Source organism: Macaca fascicularis, chromosome 7 (genome assembly GCF_037993035.2).
Source record: "Macaca fascicularis isolate 582-1 chromosome 7, T2T-MFA8v1.1".
Classification (NCBI taxonomy): Eukaryota; Metazoa; Chordata; class Mammalia; order Primates; family Cercopithecidae; genus Macaca; species Macaca fascicularis.
This window is the reverse complement of record NC_088381.1, coordinates 16929435-16948280: the sequence shown is the minus strand read 5'-3', so window position 1 is coordinate 16948280 and position 18846 is coordinate 16929435. Positions and strand designations below refer to the sequence as shown.

The following is an 18846-nucleotide window of genomic DNA, read 5'->3' as shown; positions in this document are numbered from 1 at the left end:
CGTGGGTCGGTCGTCCCAACGCAGGGGGCAGCACGAGGCGGCCGGGGGAGGCGGTGCGGGGAGTGGTGGGGCCTGGGGGGAGGGGTGCGGTGCCAAGGGTGGTGGCAAGGGGTGATTTTCTTTGCCGGCTTCTTGGATTTTTCTCTTAGTCTTAAGAACCTGAGCCCGTATCCCACGATGACTCGACCCCAATCCCCCAGCTGCTAGCCCCCCGGAAAAATATTATCTACCTCCGCCCTGGCCATCACCCCTCCACATCGCCTTTCCCCCATATCCTCCCCAGCACGCGCGGGAGAAAACTGTGGGCCGAGGAACACCCCACCCTCTCCGGAGGCTGCTGCCCCCAGGGCAAAGCTTCGGGAAGACCAGCCGAAAATGAAGCGAGAACAACCCCCCTTTCCTGCAGAAAGGGCCCCAGACTCCTGCAAAAGGGCCCCGACTGCTGAGAAGCCCCTCCCGCCCTTGCCTCATCTTTCCGACTTCCCTGCCTGCCACGTCTCCTTTCCTCTCCAGCAAGGTCGGTCCTGGCTCGGTAACCCCTCACCCGCATCTCTTTTTCCTCTTTCTGCCCTTCACCTACCGCCCCCAACCCCAGCTTCTAATTCACCCTCTTCAGAAGCAGAGTGTGGAGCCCTCATCCATTTCCAGCTGACAGCAGAGCCTGGTCTGTGAGTCCTTGACACCCACACACCCTCTTCCACCACCGCGGGGAACATCAGAGCTCTCCGGGGGAGGGAGAAAGGGGCGGGCAGCTTGACAGGAGCGGCTGGACTCCCTCCCTCGCGTCCCCAAGCTATGGGAGAACCAAGTGTAGACACTTACCTGGCTTCCCCCTAGTCACCGAATGCTGTGGCTCCGTCTCTCACCCCCACAGACGTGCCTTCCCAAGCCCGAGCACGCTCGCGGGGTCAGTGGGGTGGGTGGGCACAGCGGGCTGAGGTCACAGAGAGAGATGGGAAGTCCCTGTTAGGTGCGGGAAGGAGCTGTGTCTTGGGCACCTGGTGGTGCCAGAGCCCGCCTAGGACTTCACTTCACTAAGCCCGGGATATGCACACAGTAGGTTCTTGAGAAATGCTGAGTTCACCCCTGAACAAAGCCTCATTCCCAATTCAGGCGGGGGAGGGGAGCTTTAGGAGGTAAAAGGAGCAGCGGCAGAAAGGGTAGTGTCAAGTCACCAGAGCGCTGGAGCAGCCCAGGGAGGGGCTGGGCCCCAGGAACGCCTTGGGCAGAGAGAGGCACCCGGAGTGCTGAGGCTGCCCAGGCAAGCAAGGAAAACCCAGCCTTGGAGTGTGGCCCAGGGGCTTCGGAGGGGCTCCTCCTGCACCACACACAGCGCCCAGCCTTTCCTAGACCTTGGGACTCCAGCGCTCACCCAGGCAGCCTTTTAAGACAATCAGGGCTGCTAGCCAACATGGCTGGGAAACAACCTCCCCCAGAAGCAGTTCCCCATCTGCCTCCAGAGCTGTCCAGGGGGCCCAGACTGTCTTAGCTGTTTGGGGGGACACATTTAAAGGAGGGAAAGTTTGTGAATGGGAGCTAAAAGCTAAGACTGTGGCACGGAAATGTCTCGAAGGGCCAGGTTCTCCCACTGCCACTTCTCCCACCTCCCACCCTTGGGGAAAGCAAAACCCCCAAAGCTGTAAAAGTAGGGCACTGAAAGATCTCTCCCCTTCCTGGATAGGGCAGAGGTTCCCGGCAGTGGCCCCCCAACACACAGCAGGCCAGCACTACTCCCCGCCTCACAGAATTCCCCCTCTCCCAGTCCCAGTCTGTCTCATGGGGAAATTAACCCCATGGTGGCTCCCACTCGTCAGAGATTGGTGGTGGAGGGTACAGCAGTGGTGGCGGAGGGTACAGCAGTGGTGGCCACAGGAGCAGAGCCATGCTACAGGCCAAGAGAGAAGAGAGGCCAGGCTCCTGTCTGCAGCCCGGGCGGCATTGACCTTGGCAGCCACTTCAGGCCTGATAATGGGCAAGGATGGAGGCTGGGAGGGTCAGAAGAGGAACGTACCTGGTGGCAGGGAAGGAGACCCAAGTGGCAGGAAGCCCACACTCAGCCGAGGAAATGGTAGCAGATGAGGTGGCAGGACTGGGTGTCTTCCTGGTGTTGGCATCAGGGGGCCCTGGGGTGAGCAGGGGAGAGTTGTCTTACCTGGGGTCTCGGTGGGAGGGAAAGGAAGGAATACCGACTGGAGAGGAGGCAAAGTAGTCATGACAGCCCACTCTACAAGTGCCTGCCCGGCCGCTGGAGGAGTTCTCTCCTCAGAGCCTCCCGTGTGGGTGACTGTATCTGCTGCCCCAGGAGGCTCTGACTGAGTGGGCTATGGTGCGGGGACACAGGCTGGCTAAAAGCACTAAGTGTTCCTCCTGTGCCAGCTCATTGAGCCACCTCTGTCCCCCCTTCCTCCCTATTGCTTGTTAAAACAAGCCAGCAAAGAAGAGGCAGGGGCTACACCCTGTCTGTTCCCCAAAGGGATCTTTTGGCCTCTTCTAGCCTCCTTCACCCAACTTTCAGGGACCTCTGCAACTGGGCCTCCTTCTTTCCCAGTCCAAAGCCCTTCCACAGCTGGAAAGGGCTCCACTTCTTCCTCCTTCCTTCGGTCCTGTAACCTTTTCTGAGAGAATGCTGCCCCCACCCCACTTCACTGGACAGCTGTGCCAATGCCTGGGGCCCATCACCTTTCCTCTCCCTGGTATGTTTGGCAGCCCAGAGGTCTCCCACTGAAAAAAGGGTTTGGCACTTGGTCTAGAAAGAGGAATGGGTCCATCAGGTCTCTGGAGTCTTCCCCCAGCTGCTGCCAGGCAGGGGCTCTCTCTCCCCAGACACCTCCAGACCCATCGGGAAGGGTTAACTGCCTCAGAGGGAGATGCCGGAGAGGAAAACATCCAGGGCCAGAGAGAACACACGGCGCACCCCTCCCCCACCACACACAACCAGACTGACAGCCAGGACAGACTGGCTGCTCCGTCATCTCCAGCCCAGCCCCAGCACCTCCCCGCCACTGCCCGCTGCAGTCCCCCAAGACCGCCTGGCCTGAGATCCAACCACCTGGCACCAGGCAGGGCACCCCAGCAGCAGTGCAGTCCCTGCGGTGGTGGCAGTGACCACTTTCTCCTCCCTGCACCCCTGCCCGGGTCCCATCTTCTTTCCTGGAAGTGGGGCAGCCCCCATCCCAACCCCCAGAGTACCTGAAGTCTAGGTCCCCGCAGTACTTACTGAGCCACCTGGCTCTTCAGCCCCACTGGAGGAACTGAAGAGCACAGCTCTTTGCGGGAGGGACACCAAGGCAACAATTAAATGCGGCAACAGCACTTGCCCCTTCCCCCATCATAGGAAGCCCCCGGGGGGTGGGGGAATAAAGAAAGCTGGACTTTTATAGTCCTTTTGCTGTGACCCACTCCCTCTTAAAGGGATTGGAACACCCCTCCTTAAAGGGATCTCCAGAAATTATTTGCCCCCAGGCAGATCCTAGTGCACAAGTCTGGTCTTCACCTGCAGGGGCCCTCTTCCCTAGGGATGGGGAGGTAGAAGTGCTACTCCTGACTCTTGAGCTGGAGGGGCAAGGTAGCCTCCTACCACCAAGGAGCGAGCTGTTGAGCGCCCAGTGAGGAACAAGACCTCTCCCTCTCCTAAACGCACCTACGGCCCCGGCCTTGGGGGTGGGGAGGTCCCGGTGAGGTAGGGACTGTGTGGGACTCAGTCTCCGCACAAGAAGGAACAAGGGGGCTGCATGCGCTCAGACTTTGGGGAACACATGTCCATGGCGCTGTGTCCAAAACCCCCATCTGCCCAGCGCTAGCCTCCAGATTGCCGGCCAGGGGACGTCTTTGCAGTCTGCCTCTCCCCGTAAAAGCTGTTTCTGCATTCTCCTTCCCGCCCTCTGAATCCCGTCTCCTACCCTCTTTGGGGCCCCATGCCTTTCTCTGGGGGTGCATTCTCTGCCCCTCACCCCAGTCGCCTCCTCCGCAGCCCCAACAACGGCGGACTGCACCCTATTTCAGGCTCTCTCCAGACCTAATCGGAGTGTCCCCGGGGTCCTTCTCACCCCGCCCACACCCCCGACTACCGTCAAGGGGTGGGGGATGGGCACCCTCCCGGCTCCCGGGAGCCCCGCAGAGTCGCATCTTAGCCCTTGGGCTCACTCGGTCCCCAGTCTCACCCTGCCTCTGGGACTGCAGAGTTCAAGGAGGGGGTGGGTGTAAGTGGGGGAGGAGGTGTCCGAGGGCAGTCCAGCCTGAGAGAGGGACAGAGTCGGAAGCGGGCACTCACTGAAGCCACCCCCCTCGCCCCTCCTCCCTTCGCTGGGGGAGGGTCGATGCTGCCGGGGGAGAGGTTCCCCGGCGCTCTGGAGCCCCCTCCAAGCCCCCCACCCCTACCACTCCCTGGAGGAAAGGCTCCCCCAAGGGCTGGAGCTCCAAGCCCTCCCCCCGGCAGCTGCGGCAGCCTCCGGCTGAGGTCAGGCTCCACCTCCTTTCTCCAGAGGGAGAGCGCGGAGGGTTGTTTGTTGTTGGGGTGTGAGAGACAGAAGGTTCGAGATCACCTGGCCCGGTGGGCACGGCTCCGGAGCGGGAGCTGGGCCCGGTGGGCTGGCTTGGGTAGGAGCCCGCCACAAGGGTGAAGGACTCCCCTCGCCCACCCCCAGCCCCGGCTCCGAGCCCGCGGCCCGGCCGCCCCCTCGCCGCGCCCCCGCCGGGCTCTCCGGCCCGCGTCGGGTGCCAGGACGCCCCAGGCAGAGGGCCTGCCTTAGGGTTACCACGGGGAGCCAAGCTTTCCTGCTCTCCAGGATCCTGCAGTCGGAGGCTGGGATGGGCAGGGGCTAGAGAGACAAGTAGACAGAAAACAGAGTGATAACTTTATGACAGCAACACGTAATGGCTGCTGAGGAGGAAGGAAGGCTGCCAGGGTCTGCCCCTGGCGAGGGGCTGGGTTGAGGTGCGGGGACGTTCCGAGAAGGGGCTAAGCCGAGAGCGGAGCCTGAAGGAGCAGGCACTCTTCGGGCAGGCTGCCATAGGTGGGAGAAAGATGAGGACACGCCAAGCGCGAGTACCAGTTTCAGCAAAGGTGCAGAGCTGTGGTATAGGGGTGAGGCAGCAGATGAGGCCGGAGAGGTGGGTAGGGCCACCTAAGCTTTGTAAACCCTGCCAAGGAGCTCTGTCCCAAAGGCCTTGGAGAACATAGAAGGATTTTAAGGAAAGGAAGCTTCTGGTCTGAGATCCGAGAGGCGAGTTGGGAGAGCAGCACGCGGGGTGTGAGTTCAGGCAGGAGGATCTTGCATCTCAGTTCCCTCGCAGTGCTCACCTGTTCCAGGGACTTCTGACCTTGGGTCTCGCCCTCCCTCCCAGGTGGGTGTTGGGTGGAAAGGGTCTGCCCTGGAGGAAAGAGAGCCCTCTTTTAGCGCTGCCCCCAACCCCAGCCGCTCCTGCCTGCCGCTCACCGGGAGCTCTACCATCTCTGTCCCGGGGGAAGAAATGGAGGGGCCCCCATGCTCCATCTCCTCCCTCGCCCTCTAAGATAGGCAGCCCTCCCAGAATCCATGTCATTTCCAGAGCAGTAACAAGAAAAACATGGGGACCAGCTTCGCTTCGCCCTCCAGGTGCTTTTTCCCCACGCTACTGGAGACAAACTGGTGGTGGACATTTGTCGTAAAAACCATACAGGAACAGGGGCAAATGACATCCTATATTGGTTTCTCATTCTCACCCCAATCTCAATAGGTATATGCAATTACTATCACCATTTCACAAATTAGGAAATTGAGGCTTAGAGCCATTAATGCCTGGCCTGAGCCACACAGGCAGGGCTTATACCCCAGCCGAAATTGGAACACTTGCCCAAGCCTCCAACACTGACTTCTGCAAGCTTGGAGAGGCTGACCCCACTGGACTTCTGAGGCCAGGGATGGCCAGTTTCAATAGGAAGGGGTGTGGGGGTGTCAGTGAAGCCTCATGCTGTAGCCCTGCCCTTTCCTGTGAGCCTTTTCCCATGACACCTGGAAGCGGATTCCCTGGGGCTTTTCTTTGGGGTCTCCGGCATAGGTCGTGCCCATTCATATTTGTTTATGGATCTCCCAGACTCCTCCAGAATCCTCATTCTCAGAGTCCAAGCCTGACTTCCTGGAAAGGTCTCTCGAAGCTCAGGTGAAACTCTCCTGAAGCTCAAGGCCACCTTGCTCTCTGCTGCCCTGAACTCCACGGACTCCAAGCTGTCTCCTCCTCACACATTCCTGACCATCTGCTGTTTTGCCTGTAAGTCTTTATTTATAAGATTATAAACCCCTGGAGGGCAGGCCTATGGCTTTGACATCCTCTTTATGGCTTCCTGTGTCTAGCACAGTCCTGGCCCCAAGGAAGGATGGCATTCTAGGTCTCTCATAAGCTGGCCCCAGGACACACAGCCCTCTACCTCTCCCCTTTCACAGGCACACTTAGGGCTCCCAAACTAGTAGCCTTTGAGCAAAAGTAAGCAGGCAGACAAGTTCTATTTAACTGTCTATGGGACTTTCAAAAAAGATTAAAATTAGGGGCCAGTGCTAGAATTTTTGGAGATTTAAAATAAAAATCCAGGATTACAGTTTCTCTTGAAAAAAATCAGATTTGCTACCCTTGTCGCACATTTTCACTTGCAACAATAGGTTGGTACTAAGTAGCAAATGCAGTCTTTATGGGGTAGGCATGCTCCAGTTTGCCATGCTCCCACCTTGCCCATGTGGGACATTTACGGGACCTGAACCCTAGAGGTTTTCAGGTGTGTGATCCTTGCCCTGCATTGTGGCCACAGAGACATGGATGAGTATCGTGGTGCAGGCCTTTGCAGTGTCTACTTCCCTTGAACCTACTCAGAGAGCCCTGTTGCATTCTCATGCCAGTCTCTAGTAGTACCTTCATTATCGCCCCAGGAGCAGATGTTTACTGAGCACACTCCAAGATCCATGGACCCAGGCTGGAGACGAAAAGGGAAATTAAACATGGTCCAGAGTTTGTGGGCTCTTCTAGGCGACTCCTGAGAACATGGAATGATACCTGGCAAATAGTAGTTGCCTAATAATGCTTGGTGAACTGAATAGTAAATAATTGGTAAATAGAAACTGAATGGATAAATACACGGAGATGGGAGAATCATTCCAAGAAACATGACATTTCTGTGATGATCTAGGTTTGGGTTGCTTGGGACCTCAGCTTCTAGGGTCACCTCCTTCACTGTTACCAGAACACGTATCTGCTCAGATATCAACTTGGAGTATGACTTCTCCCCTGAGGAACTCCCAGCACTGCGGACTGGAAGTCCAGGGATGCATCCACTATGGTTGGTTCCTTTATTCCAGACGTACAGACCCCTGGGAAGATGAGGAAATCCAGATCTGGAATGGACAGTGTATTGAGAACCTCCAAAGCCAGCAGGAGGTCCAGAGGGGGCAGGTGTCTTACAGAAGACATGAACAGGCACTCAACATATGTTTCTTTATTTAACCCTCAAGAACTCTGGTAGGTAAATGTACTCTCAAATTTACAAACAAATGAGGAAACTGAGACCTGGAGAATCTAAGTAAGTGCTCAAGATCACATAGGCTTGGAGTGGCTCCAAAACCTTCACTTTTTTTCATGCGACATTTAACATATAAAATAGAGGTCTAACCCTTTATAGGTATAAAACCTTTCTTCTTTCTACATTTCACATAGCGTAGTGGTTAAGAACACAGACTTTCTGAGTACAATCCTGGCTCTATAGCTTCTTAAAACATATAAAGTACTTAGAATAGCACCTGATGTAGCCAAGTGCCCCCAGAACATTAGCAATTGTGAATCTACTTCATCATGTCCAAATCTGGCCATGCCTGAAGCCTGCCCTGCTTCCGTGCTGGAATCAGTCTTCCACCTCTGTTTTGTACTCCTTATCTCCCATCTGGAGCCCTGACAATGTAGTGCCTGTGGCTGTATTCTGTCCACCCAGCAGTGGGCCCCACTCTGGCTTCAGTAAGGCAGGATTGCTCCCTTTGCTAGGTGTGGGGGAGAGGCCAGCCCCTCTTCCCGTGACTTCTCCACTCCACCCTCCCAAGGCCAGGGCCCTATAGCCATTCCCCTCTTCGGGAAAGATTCTCTGTGGCATCCCTAATCTCATTCCTCAAGGTGAGATAGTTCCATCTCCTACAGGCTCCCAGCCACAGCCACTGACCTCTCTAGTCTTGCAAGACCCAGAGCAGAGGAGAGAATCACCTGCGGTTCTTTTGCCACCCTCACTTAACCTCAGTGAACCCACAGCAAGAGCCAGGACCAGCCCTTTCCAGCAGACACCCTCTGGGGGGACTACAGTCTGGGCCACAAGTATGGTGTTAACCAACCACAGTGCCACCTGTGCTCTGCACTGTTCAGACACCAAGAAGACTTGGGAGGCCATGCAGATAGCATTGCTTCTGACCTAGGAAAGCTACTCCACCTAGCAGAGGCATGATCCTCAGAAACTGAAGAGTGCATCAAAGAGTATATGACCTAAGCAAGACTGGGCCAGATGATTAGTAGCTGGAAAAGTGACATCAAGACTTAGATATGGTAGGCCAGGCACAATGGCTCACACCTGTAATTCCAGCACTTTGGGACGCCGAGGTGGGCAGATTACTTGAGGCCAGGAGTTCGAGACCAATCTGGCCAATGTGGCAAAACCCCATCTCTACAGGTGTGGTGACACGCATCTGTAGTTCCAGCTACTCAGGAGGCTGAGGCATAAGAATCGCTTGAACCTGGGGGGTGGAGATTGCAGTGAGCCATGATTGAACTCCAACCTGGGTGATGGAGTGAGAGTCTATCTCAAAAAAAAACAAAGAAAGACTTAGTTAGATATGAGAAGCCTGACAATTTTTCCCCTTGGTTTGTGAATATTATACTATATTTAAAAATCTAATAAGGGCATTTATAAAAATTACACTTAGTTATATGGACAACAACTCTTCTTTGTTGAAAGGGATTATGGGAAATCAGCAATTGCCTGCTTCGTTGCTTCCCTGTCAGGGTGTATTCTGTGATAGGTAATGTTCCTGGAGAGATTCCATGAGTTAGGCACTGCATTAAGCTCTTTACACATACTCTTAATCCCCAGCCAGTCTTATGAGATAGATAATGTTATTATTCTCATTTTACTGATGAGAAAACTGAAGCATAGAGAGGTTCGGTAACTTCCCAGGGTCACGTTAATAATAGTGGAGCCAGGGTTTAGATCCCAGCCTTGTCACTTTTAATGATTTCTCCATCACTTCTTCCTAAATAAGCTTCCCCAAACAATTCTCTACTCTTACGTTTTCCAAATGTCTGTTAGCAACTCATTCGAATTTTACACATGAAGTTGCTGTGAGCAACATTCATCTCGCTGTTAGATTGGGGGCAAAATGTTGCAAGTCGATTGTCATATTTCTTTATAAAAAGATATTCCTTTGGCAAAGCCGTTATCAAAAGTACCCTTTCCCTGCCTTCTGCACTCTCTTTGACACTGAAACATCAATATGGTCTTTCAGGAACATCAGATACACTTCAGCCAACTTCCAGCTACAAGCAAACTCAGTGTTCTCCCAATGTTTCCACTGTGGGGTAAAGGCACTGGCAGTTTTAAAAGTCAAGAACCTTGGACTCATCCTTGGCACCTCCCTCTCCCTCCCGAGCCGCCACCCATAGCTAATCCATCACCACAGCCTGTCATTTACTGGAGCCTCCAGCCTCGAATCTCCTCCCACCTCTGTGACCAACCACAGCCCGGCCTCCCGCATCCACTCTGCCCCAGTCAGAGGGCTCTCAGTCAGAGGGATCTTTCCAAAATAGACTGCATCATAGCACTCTCCTGCTTAAACCCTTCCGTGACTCCTGCTTACACTCAGGATAAAGATCCAAATCTGGAACTGACTGTTGTTGCCGCCCCAGCCAGGAGGCTCTCTGATCTCATCTCTCAGGCTCAGTCACACTCCGCAACCTGCGATGCTTTCTTCCTGGCAAGCCTGGCAAGCCGGTGATTCCTGGCTAAGACCTGCCTGCCCGGCTAGGCTAGGGTGAAAACCACATCTGCGTCTGCCTGGGTCCTACTGTTTCCCCATGGCCCACAGGGTACCTGCACATGATAGGTTCTCGGTAATAGCTACTCAGTGATGAATGAATGGCAGAGAAATCAAGCCTTTGCCTGTGCCGCAGCGGCTCTGCAGCCTGACTGCTCTGCCAGGTGGCCACAGTGCTAGACTGCCATATTAGCTTAGAAAACTACCTCCTGCAGCCACACTGTGTGCCAGGCTCTGCCTCCCTACCTTTAAACACACTCATCCTGACCCAGTTTGCCTGTTTTCAGGAGTGATCGCCAACATTTGTACTTTTTGTGACTTGTACATATTTTTACTATAAAATTTCCTGACCCGATTCATTCAACAACTGGATAACAATTGGTTATGGGTTTGACAAGGCAGACTCATTGAAATTTGGAGGCATAAACAGTTCTGGCTTTGGCAGTCCAGATGGCTTCCCCAAGAAGCTAGAGGCTGTGGCCCCAGAACTCTGCTCTTTTAGCTGCTGCTAAAAAGATGGGAGAATTTAGTTCAAGGCAAAGCCTTGCGATTCCCCCCTGCCCACTCCTGCCCTCCCTGCTCCAAGGCCGCCCTTGATGTTTTATTTAAATCTGATTTCATCTAGATAAGCTTGGTGGAGGGCAAAGGAAAGAAGTCATCCTCCCTGCAGCCTGCCCCCCGCCACCCCCGCCGCTTTGCATTCATTATGCAAGTATTTGTTTGGAGGGAGAGGGGCTCCACTGAGCCAAGTGCAAAGTGTTGGGGATACAGCAGCAAACCAGAGACAGGTGGGTATGTAGTGGGTTAGTGCCCATGCTGGGTCTTAAAGAATGGGTAACATTAAAATTGGAGTAATTGAGATGTCTCATAATTTTTATGTCTATCTCCCCAAATAACTCGTAAACTTTTTTGGCCCCATACTGTTACTAGTCTTTGAATCGCTGGCACCCTGGGACATAATGGTCCCTCAGCAAATGCCAATTCTTAACTGAGCAGGGGATTGGTGGATGTGGGGGCAGGTCACTCGAGTGGGCTGAGCCTGGGGTGTGCCAGCTGGGGAACAGGTGCCTGAGTGAGGAGGCTGGCCACGCCAGAGCATCCACTGGCAGGGGATGGAGTGGTGGGCCACAGGGGCTCGGCAGACCCTCTGAGGCACAGAGAGATGAAGTTCCACGGGGCAGCAGGGAAGTGAGTCGTATGGCTGCTCCTGGTGAGTGAGCAGGCTGGGTGGGGGATGGGGCTTATCAGGGGAGCTTGTAGTGTAAGATGGCTGAGCCTACAGGAGTGGCCATAGCGGGTTTCCAGCCTTGGGGAAGAGGGGAATGCAGAATTGGGAGAGGGCCGGGTCTTCATTAGTGAGGGAAACGCTGTTGGGATCCACACAATGTGAGCTCTGAGGCAGCTGCAGATGTCCCAGGCAGGGCTGAGGAGCCTGCATTTCTCTGCCTGATCCTTCTTTGGGGTGGCCTCACAGTCAGTCCTACAGAGAGATTGTCTTGTTGCCCCTATTGGCAACAGGCTCCACACTCTGGGGCACTTCCAGGGCTCTTGCCCCACCCCCCACAGCCTCTCTCCAGGCTCAGGAGTTCCGAACATGAGGTTGCAGCCCCCTTGGAGGTGTGGGTGATCAGGTGGGAGGGCAGAAAAACTGCAGCACAAAGGTCTCTGACAACCTGGAGGGCCAGTGAATGGGGCACCGGGATGTGTGTGGCCGGGTTCCAAGCAGGTGGGCAGCCTGGCCATGGAAGGAGAAGACTACTGAGGGCCCCTACTTGCTCCTTCACTCTGGAGCCAAGCAGCCTCCCAGGGAGGGAGGGTACCAGGGGAGAGGGAGGTCCCAAAGGCCAGCCTACTTCACAACCACCTGCTTCTCCAGCCTCAAAGGACCGTAGGGTATACTCTGCCTAGGGGTACCTGGGAGGGAGGGGCTGGGAAGAGGTACAAGAGGAGCTGGGACTGGCTGTATCTCAATATCTAGGTGGTGATTCTGAACTGCTGCCAGCCAGCTCTGGGCCTTGGAAGCAATCTTAGGAAGGGAGAGCAGATCTCAGCTCTCTCAAGCAGCAGCAGTCATATAAAATCCACAAACAGTCCAGTCTTTTTTTTTTTTTTTTTTTTGACACAGAGTCTCACTCTGTCACCCAGGCTGGAATGCAGTGGCCAAATCTCGGCTCACTGCAACCTCCGTCTCCCAGGTTCAAGCAATTCTTGGAGAATTGCCTCCCGAGTAGCTGGCATTACAGGTGCGTGCCATCACACCCAGTCAGTTTTTGTATTTTTAGTAAAGATGGAGTTTCACCATGCTGGCCAGGCTGGTCTCGAACTCCTGACCTCAGGTGATCTGCCTGCCTCAGCCTCCCAAAGTGCTGGGATTACAGGCATGAGCCACCGTGCTTGGCAGTCTAGTCTTAATTAGCAACCTTGGGCTGGTCTGACTCCCACCCTTCCACTCTGGGCCACTGGTGGGCTTCTGGAAAGAAAGGAGGGGCTGGGCAGGATGCAGGCCAGTTATGAAGGACATCAAGTCTTCCTTCACTCCCCTTTTCTCATTTCAGGTTTCTCTTTCCCCCTGTTTTGAATCTTCATATAGCTTATAGTAAAGTTATCTTAATTTATCTTATAGTAAATTTCATTTAACTATTTTACTTCAGCAAGTAAAGAGACCTACTGTATGCCCAGCCCTGGCCAGCCTGTCAGCATCAGACAGGACTCAAATATGAACTAAGGGATTTTGCTACTCCATTCCTGTAAACAGAAAGGTTTTGCGGGAGGGGGCAGCTTGTCCTGAAAACACATATCTTTGTAGAGGTTGCCTCTTGGGAGCCCAGGCAGATGTGCAAGGGGACTCTCAAGACAGGCCAGGCAGGCAGCCCCCAGTGCTGGGCTTATCTTCCACAAGCAGCTGCGTGTTCACACTCCTTGCCTCTGCTCCTGCAGCGTGTCTGACAGCCTCTCTGAAAGTGTGTGCGGAGGTATGCGTGTCCACGTGCATGCTCACCCGTGTTTGCTCCTGGACGGGCACAAGGCACAAGATGCATCTGAATGGATCTGGATCTGGAGCTGTGTCTCTCTGCCAGCACGAGCATAGCCCTAGTCTTCTTGCTTCCTTCCTTCCTTCCTTCTCCTGCCAGCAAGGGCAGCCCTCTGTACTTCCGCCACTGAGCCACCGGCCACCTTTGAGGAGTGGAGGTACTGCCTGTGCTGAGATATTCCTGGGCCCAGAATACCTTTTTTCCTTCAAGAAAATTCCCTCTTATCTATCCGGCCCTTACTCTCTCGTGTCTTCCAGGGCAAAACTGGAGCATCCGGCTGCCTGGCAGGGTAAATGGAAACATAATTGTTCTCTCTGAGGCTGGTCTGTGCTAAATCATTATCGTCTCCCCAGCCCCTCGCCCAGTGCATGGGTCTTAGTAGCTTGCCTGTAAAGGTTTGTTGAACATGTGGTTTATGGGCCTGGCTGGGGAAGCAGCAATGCACAGATGCACACTCTTTTGCCATCTGACTTCTCTCCCTTGCTGAAAATAAGCTCATGGGGTTGGCCCTGGGGCTGGCATTCAACTTTTACCCCAAGTCACCTCTGGTGGCATCGTTCTAAAAAATAATAGACCCACAACTACTTTGGAAAGCAGTTGTGAATGATCTAGTAAGGTTGATCAGGTGCATAGCCTACAACGGAGAAATTATATTCCTGGGACTATGACTTGAGGAACACTTGCACATCTGCATCAGAAGATGCCCATGGGAATGGTTTTTTCCTTTTTTCTTTTATTTTTGAGACAGAGTGTCGCTCTGTCACCCAGGCTGAAGTGCAATGGCACGATCTCAGCTCACTGTAACCTCTGCCTCCCAGGTTCTAGCTATTCTCATGCATCAGCGTCCAGAGTAGCTGGGATTACAGGCATCCGCCACCACACCTGGCTAATTTTTGTATTTTTATTAGAGACAGGGTTTTGCCATGTTGGCCGGACTGGTTTCGAACTCCTGACCTCAGGTGATCCGCCCGCCTTGGCCTCGCAAAGTGCTGGGGTTACAGGTAAAAGCCACTGCGTCTGGCCAGGAATGTTTTACAATAGCCCCAAACTGGAAGCAGCCCAAATGTCCATCGACAGTAGAATGGACAATTAAATTGTTATATTTCCACATTATAGAATACTACACAAGAAAAAAAATTGAAGAGATTACAGTCCTGCTCATTAACATGAATGAGGCTGGGCACCGTGTCTCACACCTGTAATCCCAGCACTTTGGGAGGCTGAAGCAGGAGGATGGCTTGAGCTCAGGAGACCAGCCTGGGAAACATAGTAAGACCCTGTCTCTGTAAACATTTAAGAAAAAAAAAAATAGCTGGACTGGGCCTATAGTCCTAGCTACTGAAGAGGCTGAAGTGGGAGAATCACTTGAGCCTGGGAGGTCAAGGCTGCAGTTAGTCATGACTGCGCCGCTGCACTCCAGCCTTGGTGACAAAGTGAGGCCCTGTCTCAAAAACAATAAAAAATTTAAAAGAGCTGAGTAGCTTTGGGAGGCTGAGGCAGGCAGATCCCTTAAGCCCAGGAGTCTGAGACCAGCCTGGGCAACATAATGAAACCCCATCTCTACAAAAAATACAAAAAAATTAGCTGAGCATCATGGCAAGCCCCTGTAATCCCAGTTACCTGGGAGGCCCAGGCGGGAGGATGGCTCGAGCCCAGGAGGTTGAGGCTGTAGTGAGCCATGATCATGAACAGAGTGAGACCCTGTTTCAAAACAAATGAAAAACAACAACAAAAAAACAAGAAAACAAAAACTGTACAATGATGAGCCAAAAAGCAAGACATGGAAGAATATATATATATATGTGGTATGAGTCCAGCTATAGAAAGTTTGAAATCAGGCAACCTAAACAATATTGTTCAGGGATCTATACAGAGGCAGGAAGCCACTGAGAAAGGTAAGGGGAGGATTGTCACCAAATTCAGGATGGTGGCTCCCCTGGGGAGAATATGTCAAGGAGGGGCACATGGGCTTGGAATACTCTCTTCATTGACCTGCATGTTGGGTACACAGGAATTTGTTATTTTTCACACTGCATATGTGCATGTACGTACTCCCCCATATATACCATTCATTTCACACAAGAACACAAAGGCTGTGTGGCTCTGCTCTTCCCCTTTCCCCTTCCAGCTCCCATTCTCGTCCTCGGCTAGCAGGGGAGGGTCAGGGTCTTTTAGCACAGCTTCCTTCTGTCTCTGAGTGGGTCAGAGGAGCATGGGGGTGAGGGCCTCCCTTCTGCGGCTGGGCCCTGGCCACTCCAGGGTGGGAAGGCCTGGAGAAAACAGGGCCAGGCAAAGCCGGCTGGCCCTGCTGTTTCTGCCAATGCTGGGATTAGTCCAGGGCTCTGGCCCACCTGTCATTTCACTCATTTAGCAAGAACATAGCCACTGAGCACTTACTGTGAGCCCCGGGTGTTATTGGGAGAGTTCAGATAAGTGAGAGATGGTCTTTGACCTAAAAGATCTTACAATATACTCAGAGAGCACCATATACACAAATAACTGTATACCAGCAAAGTGTGAGCTAAGTGTCACGTGACAGCTCATTTACTCTTTCAATAAACATTTGTTGTGCACCTATTACATGCCGGGAACTGTGCTGGCTGGTGATCATGTAAAGACAGTTAAATCACAGTCCTAGCCCTCAAATTCATAGCCTGCCTAATGCTGGGGAGACTGGAGTAAACACAACTTTGTGGCAAGCCCATTAGTGCAGATATGCCCAGGGAGAAGGAGGAAGGGGACCCGTCTAGAATGGATGAGATGGAGACAGAGGAGTGAGGAAAGGTTGGAGAAGAGAGGTCTTCCTGAAGGAGGCAGGCCCTGGCCTGAGGCTTTAGAGATGAGGGAGCAAGAGAAAGGTTGAAGGGCTGGCAGGACTTCCAGAGCTGCCCCAGACAAAAGGCACAGGGGTGAGAAACACAGCAGTGAGGACTCCTTGCAACAAGAACATGAACATTGAGCAGGGAAGGAGGGAAGCAGCAGAAGGGGAAGGCCCAGGGGGATTAGAGTCATATTTGCCTTGCCAAGCCTTAGATCTTATAGGTGCTGGGAGCCACTGAAGAATTTGCAGGGAGCTTGACAGTTCACTGGTTCAGTGTAGAGGAAGGGTTGAGGGGCGTGGCCTGGAAGAATGGAGGCAAATTGGCAGGATGTTGAAAGTCCAAGAAATATTTAAGAGATATCAGGCTAGCCTCTGAGAGTGGGTGGGTGGTGGGTGAGGGAGAGAGGCCGAATTCTGGAATGGCCCCCTGCAAGAGTAACCAAGTGGTGCACATAGAGAGAAGAGAGCCCCCACTCGGCACTAGCGTGGCTGTAGGCTCTGTGTACCAAATGTGGCAAGGGTTGGGGACAGCCAGGAATGTGCATGGGGCTCTGTACCACCTGATTTCAGGGCTTCCAAACACTGGCCCGTGGACAGGGCTGGCCCGAGGAAGTGAAAAAAGTATGGGCATAACTTCTCATAAATCAAATGTATGCACTTTAAAGAACTATCCTTGGGCTGGGCATGGTGGCTCATGCCTGGAATCCCAGCACTTTGGGAGGCTGAGGCAGACGGATCATGAGGTCAAGAGTTTGAGACCAGCCTGGCCAATATGGTGAAACCCTGTCTCTACTAAAAATACAAAAATTAGCTGGGAATGGTGGTGTGCACCTGTAGTCCCAGCTACTCGGGAGGCTGAGGCAGAAGAATCACTAGAACCTGGGAGGCAGAGGTTGCAGTCAGCTGAGATTGTGCCACTGCACTCCAGCATGGGTGACAGAGTGCAAGATTCCATCTTAAAAACAAAAACAAAAACTATCCTTAAAAGTGCTTACAATTAAATCAATAAGTAAGCATGTCACTTAGAGGTATGAAGTGAATTATCAAAATAAGCCCCTTAAAGATTCAAAAGTGGTTTTGTCCTGGGAGTGGGAATGGGGATAGGAGGGACAGGGGACTTTTATTTTTTAAAATAAGTTTTTAAAAATAGTAGTATTTTTTAAAACCATGAACATAAAGCATATACAAAAATTTGAGGGCTGGGCACACTGGCTCAACACCTATAATCCCAACGCTTTGGGAAGTGGAGGCGGGAGGATCGCTTAAGCCCAGGAGTTGAGCCCAGCCTGGACAACATGGTGAAAGCCTAGCTCTACAAAAAACACAAAAATTAGTCTGGCATGGTGGTGCACACCTCTAGTCCCAGCTACTGAGGGGTTAAGGGGGTGGCCAGGGGAGGGCTGAGGCCGGAGGATCTCTTGAGCCAGGGAGGTCGAGGATGCAGTAAGCTGAGATCACGCCACTGCACTGGGCGACAGAGTGAGATCCTGTCTAAAAAAAAAAAAAAAAAAAAAAAAAAAAAAAAAAAAAAAAAAATTCCTGGCCTAGCTGGGCCGGGTAGCTCATGCCTGTAATCGCAGCACTTTGGGAGGCTGAGGCCGGTGGATCACTTGAGGCCAGGAGTTTGAGACCAGCCAGGCCAACATAGTGAAACCCCATCTCTACTAAAAATACAAAAATTATCCGGCCGTGGTGGCACATGCCTGTAATCCCAGCTCTTTGGGAGGCTAAGGCACCAGAATCGCTTGAACCCAAGATGCAGAGGTTGCAGTGAGCCGGGATCGGGCCACTGCACTCCAGCCTGGGCGACAAAGTGAGACTACGTCTTTAAAAAAAAAAAAGCCAGTCGGGCGCGATGGCTCACGCCTGTAATCCCAGCACTTTGGGAGGCTGAAGCGGGCGGATCACAAGGTCGGGAGATCAAGACCATCCTGGCTAACAGGGCGAAACCCTGTCTCTACTAAAAATACAAAACATTAGCCTGGCGCGGTGGTGGGTGCCTGCAGTCCCAGCTAGTCGGGAGGCTGAGGCAGGAGAATGGCGTGAACCCGGGAGGTGGAGCTGGCAGTGAGACGAGATGGCACCACTGCACTCCAGCCTGGGCGACAGAGCGAGACTCCGTCTTAAAAAAAAAAAAAAAAGGCCTTGTATGAAATGATGGTAATAGAGGATGGCATTCCCCCAACCCCCCTTCCCTTTAATGTCCTTATTGGCTAAAACAAAACGTCGTTGAGTCCTGAAATCCCAGACTGGGGGCCTTGGAACCAGAACCCCAGGCAAAGGCCGGATAGACTGGCTCCGCGCGTCTGCAACCACGCGGCAGCCGGCAGGGGTCAGGCGAGCTCCATGCGACTTCTGAGCTGCGTCTGGCAAGCCAGTGCTGCGCTCCAAGAAGCGCGCTGCCTGGAGGGAGAGGGTCAGAGGAAGGACTCTGGACCTGCCCTAGGCTGGGGGTCGAGACAGATGACCACCCGGGTCTTAGGTCCCAGTTCCCGTCCAGCAGGCAGTGGACTGGGCACCTCTCTCCAGTCAGCGCGCTGCATTTACACCAGGTCTGGTCCCATCCCACCGAGGGCAACTCACCTTACCGGTCTACTGAAAGCGTGTCCTGCGCGAAACCTTGCCTCCTGCACTCGGTTGTGCAAAGATCAAGGAGCTCAGACTTGAGAGAGTTACATGGGCAAGGGATTGTTATCACTGGATTATATGGATTTAGAATTAGGACTCAGGCTCCCGGGGAAGCCTGCTCTAGGACCCAGATGGTAGTTGTAAAAGATTGCCGTGTCTAGAATCACCCTTGGGGATGTGATTAGGTCTGGGGCAGGATCCAGGAACCTGCATTTCTTTCAGGTTGCCAAATTCTGATAAGGGGTGTGCTCAGACCACGCTTAAAAAACATCCCAAGGTTCTGTTGCCCTCCCACAGAGCAGGCAGCATCAACAGCAGTGAGCTGCTCTGATAGTGT

General features: G+C 53.2%; 2 protein-coding genes and 1 long non-coding RNA gene across 15 annotated transcripts in view; 1 reads left to right on the top strand and 2 right to left on the bottom strand.

Moving 5' to 3' along the window:
* The window catches only part of BAHD1 (bromo adjacent homology domain containing 1), a 28851-nt gene extending 27740 nt beyond the window's left edge, over positions 1 to 1111 (bottom strand). For 6 of the 7 annotated variants that reach the window (XM_005559183.4, XM_005559184.4, XM_073995512.1 and 3 more), the window contains exon 1: positions 823 to 1111. The gene's annotated coding sequence lies outside the window, so the exon portion shown is untranslated. The remainder of the gene's footprint in view (positions 1 to 822) is intronic. The other variant, XM_073995513.1, reaches the window with a different exon arrangement.
* LOC102143025 (uncharacterized) lies at positions 2 to 10887 on the top strand. The gene is made up of 4 exons (XR_012414789.1): positions 2 to 517; positions 6073 to 6246; positions 7323 to 7482; positions 9501 to 10887. It is a non-coding gene; the product is annotated as an uncharacterized lncRNA (long non-coding RNA).
* Positions 4841 to 18846, bottom strand: part of IVD (isovaleryl-CoA dehydrogenase) — a 31228-nt gene continuing 17222 nt past the window's right edge. For 3 of the 7 annotated variants that reach the window (XR_012414788.1, XM_065547770.2, XM_073995519.1), the window contains exon 12: positions 12656 to 13038. Coding sequence is in view for 6 of the 7 variants with exons in the window: in XM_065547770.2 (XP_065403842.1) it covers positions 12914 to 13038 (125 nt within the window). In the remaining variant the exon portion in view is untranslated. Of the gene's footprint in view, positions 5371 to 6879; positions 6941 to 12655; positions 13039 to 18846 lie in introns of those variants that run through there. The other 4 variants (XM_065547771.2, XM_073995520.1, XM_065547768.1 and 1 more) reach the window with 2 other exon arrangements.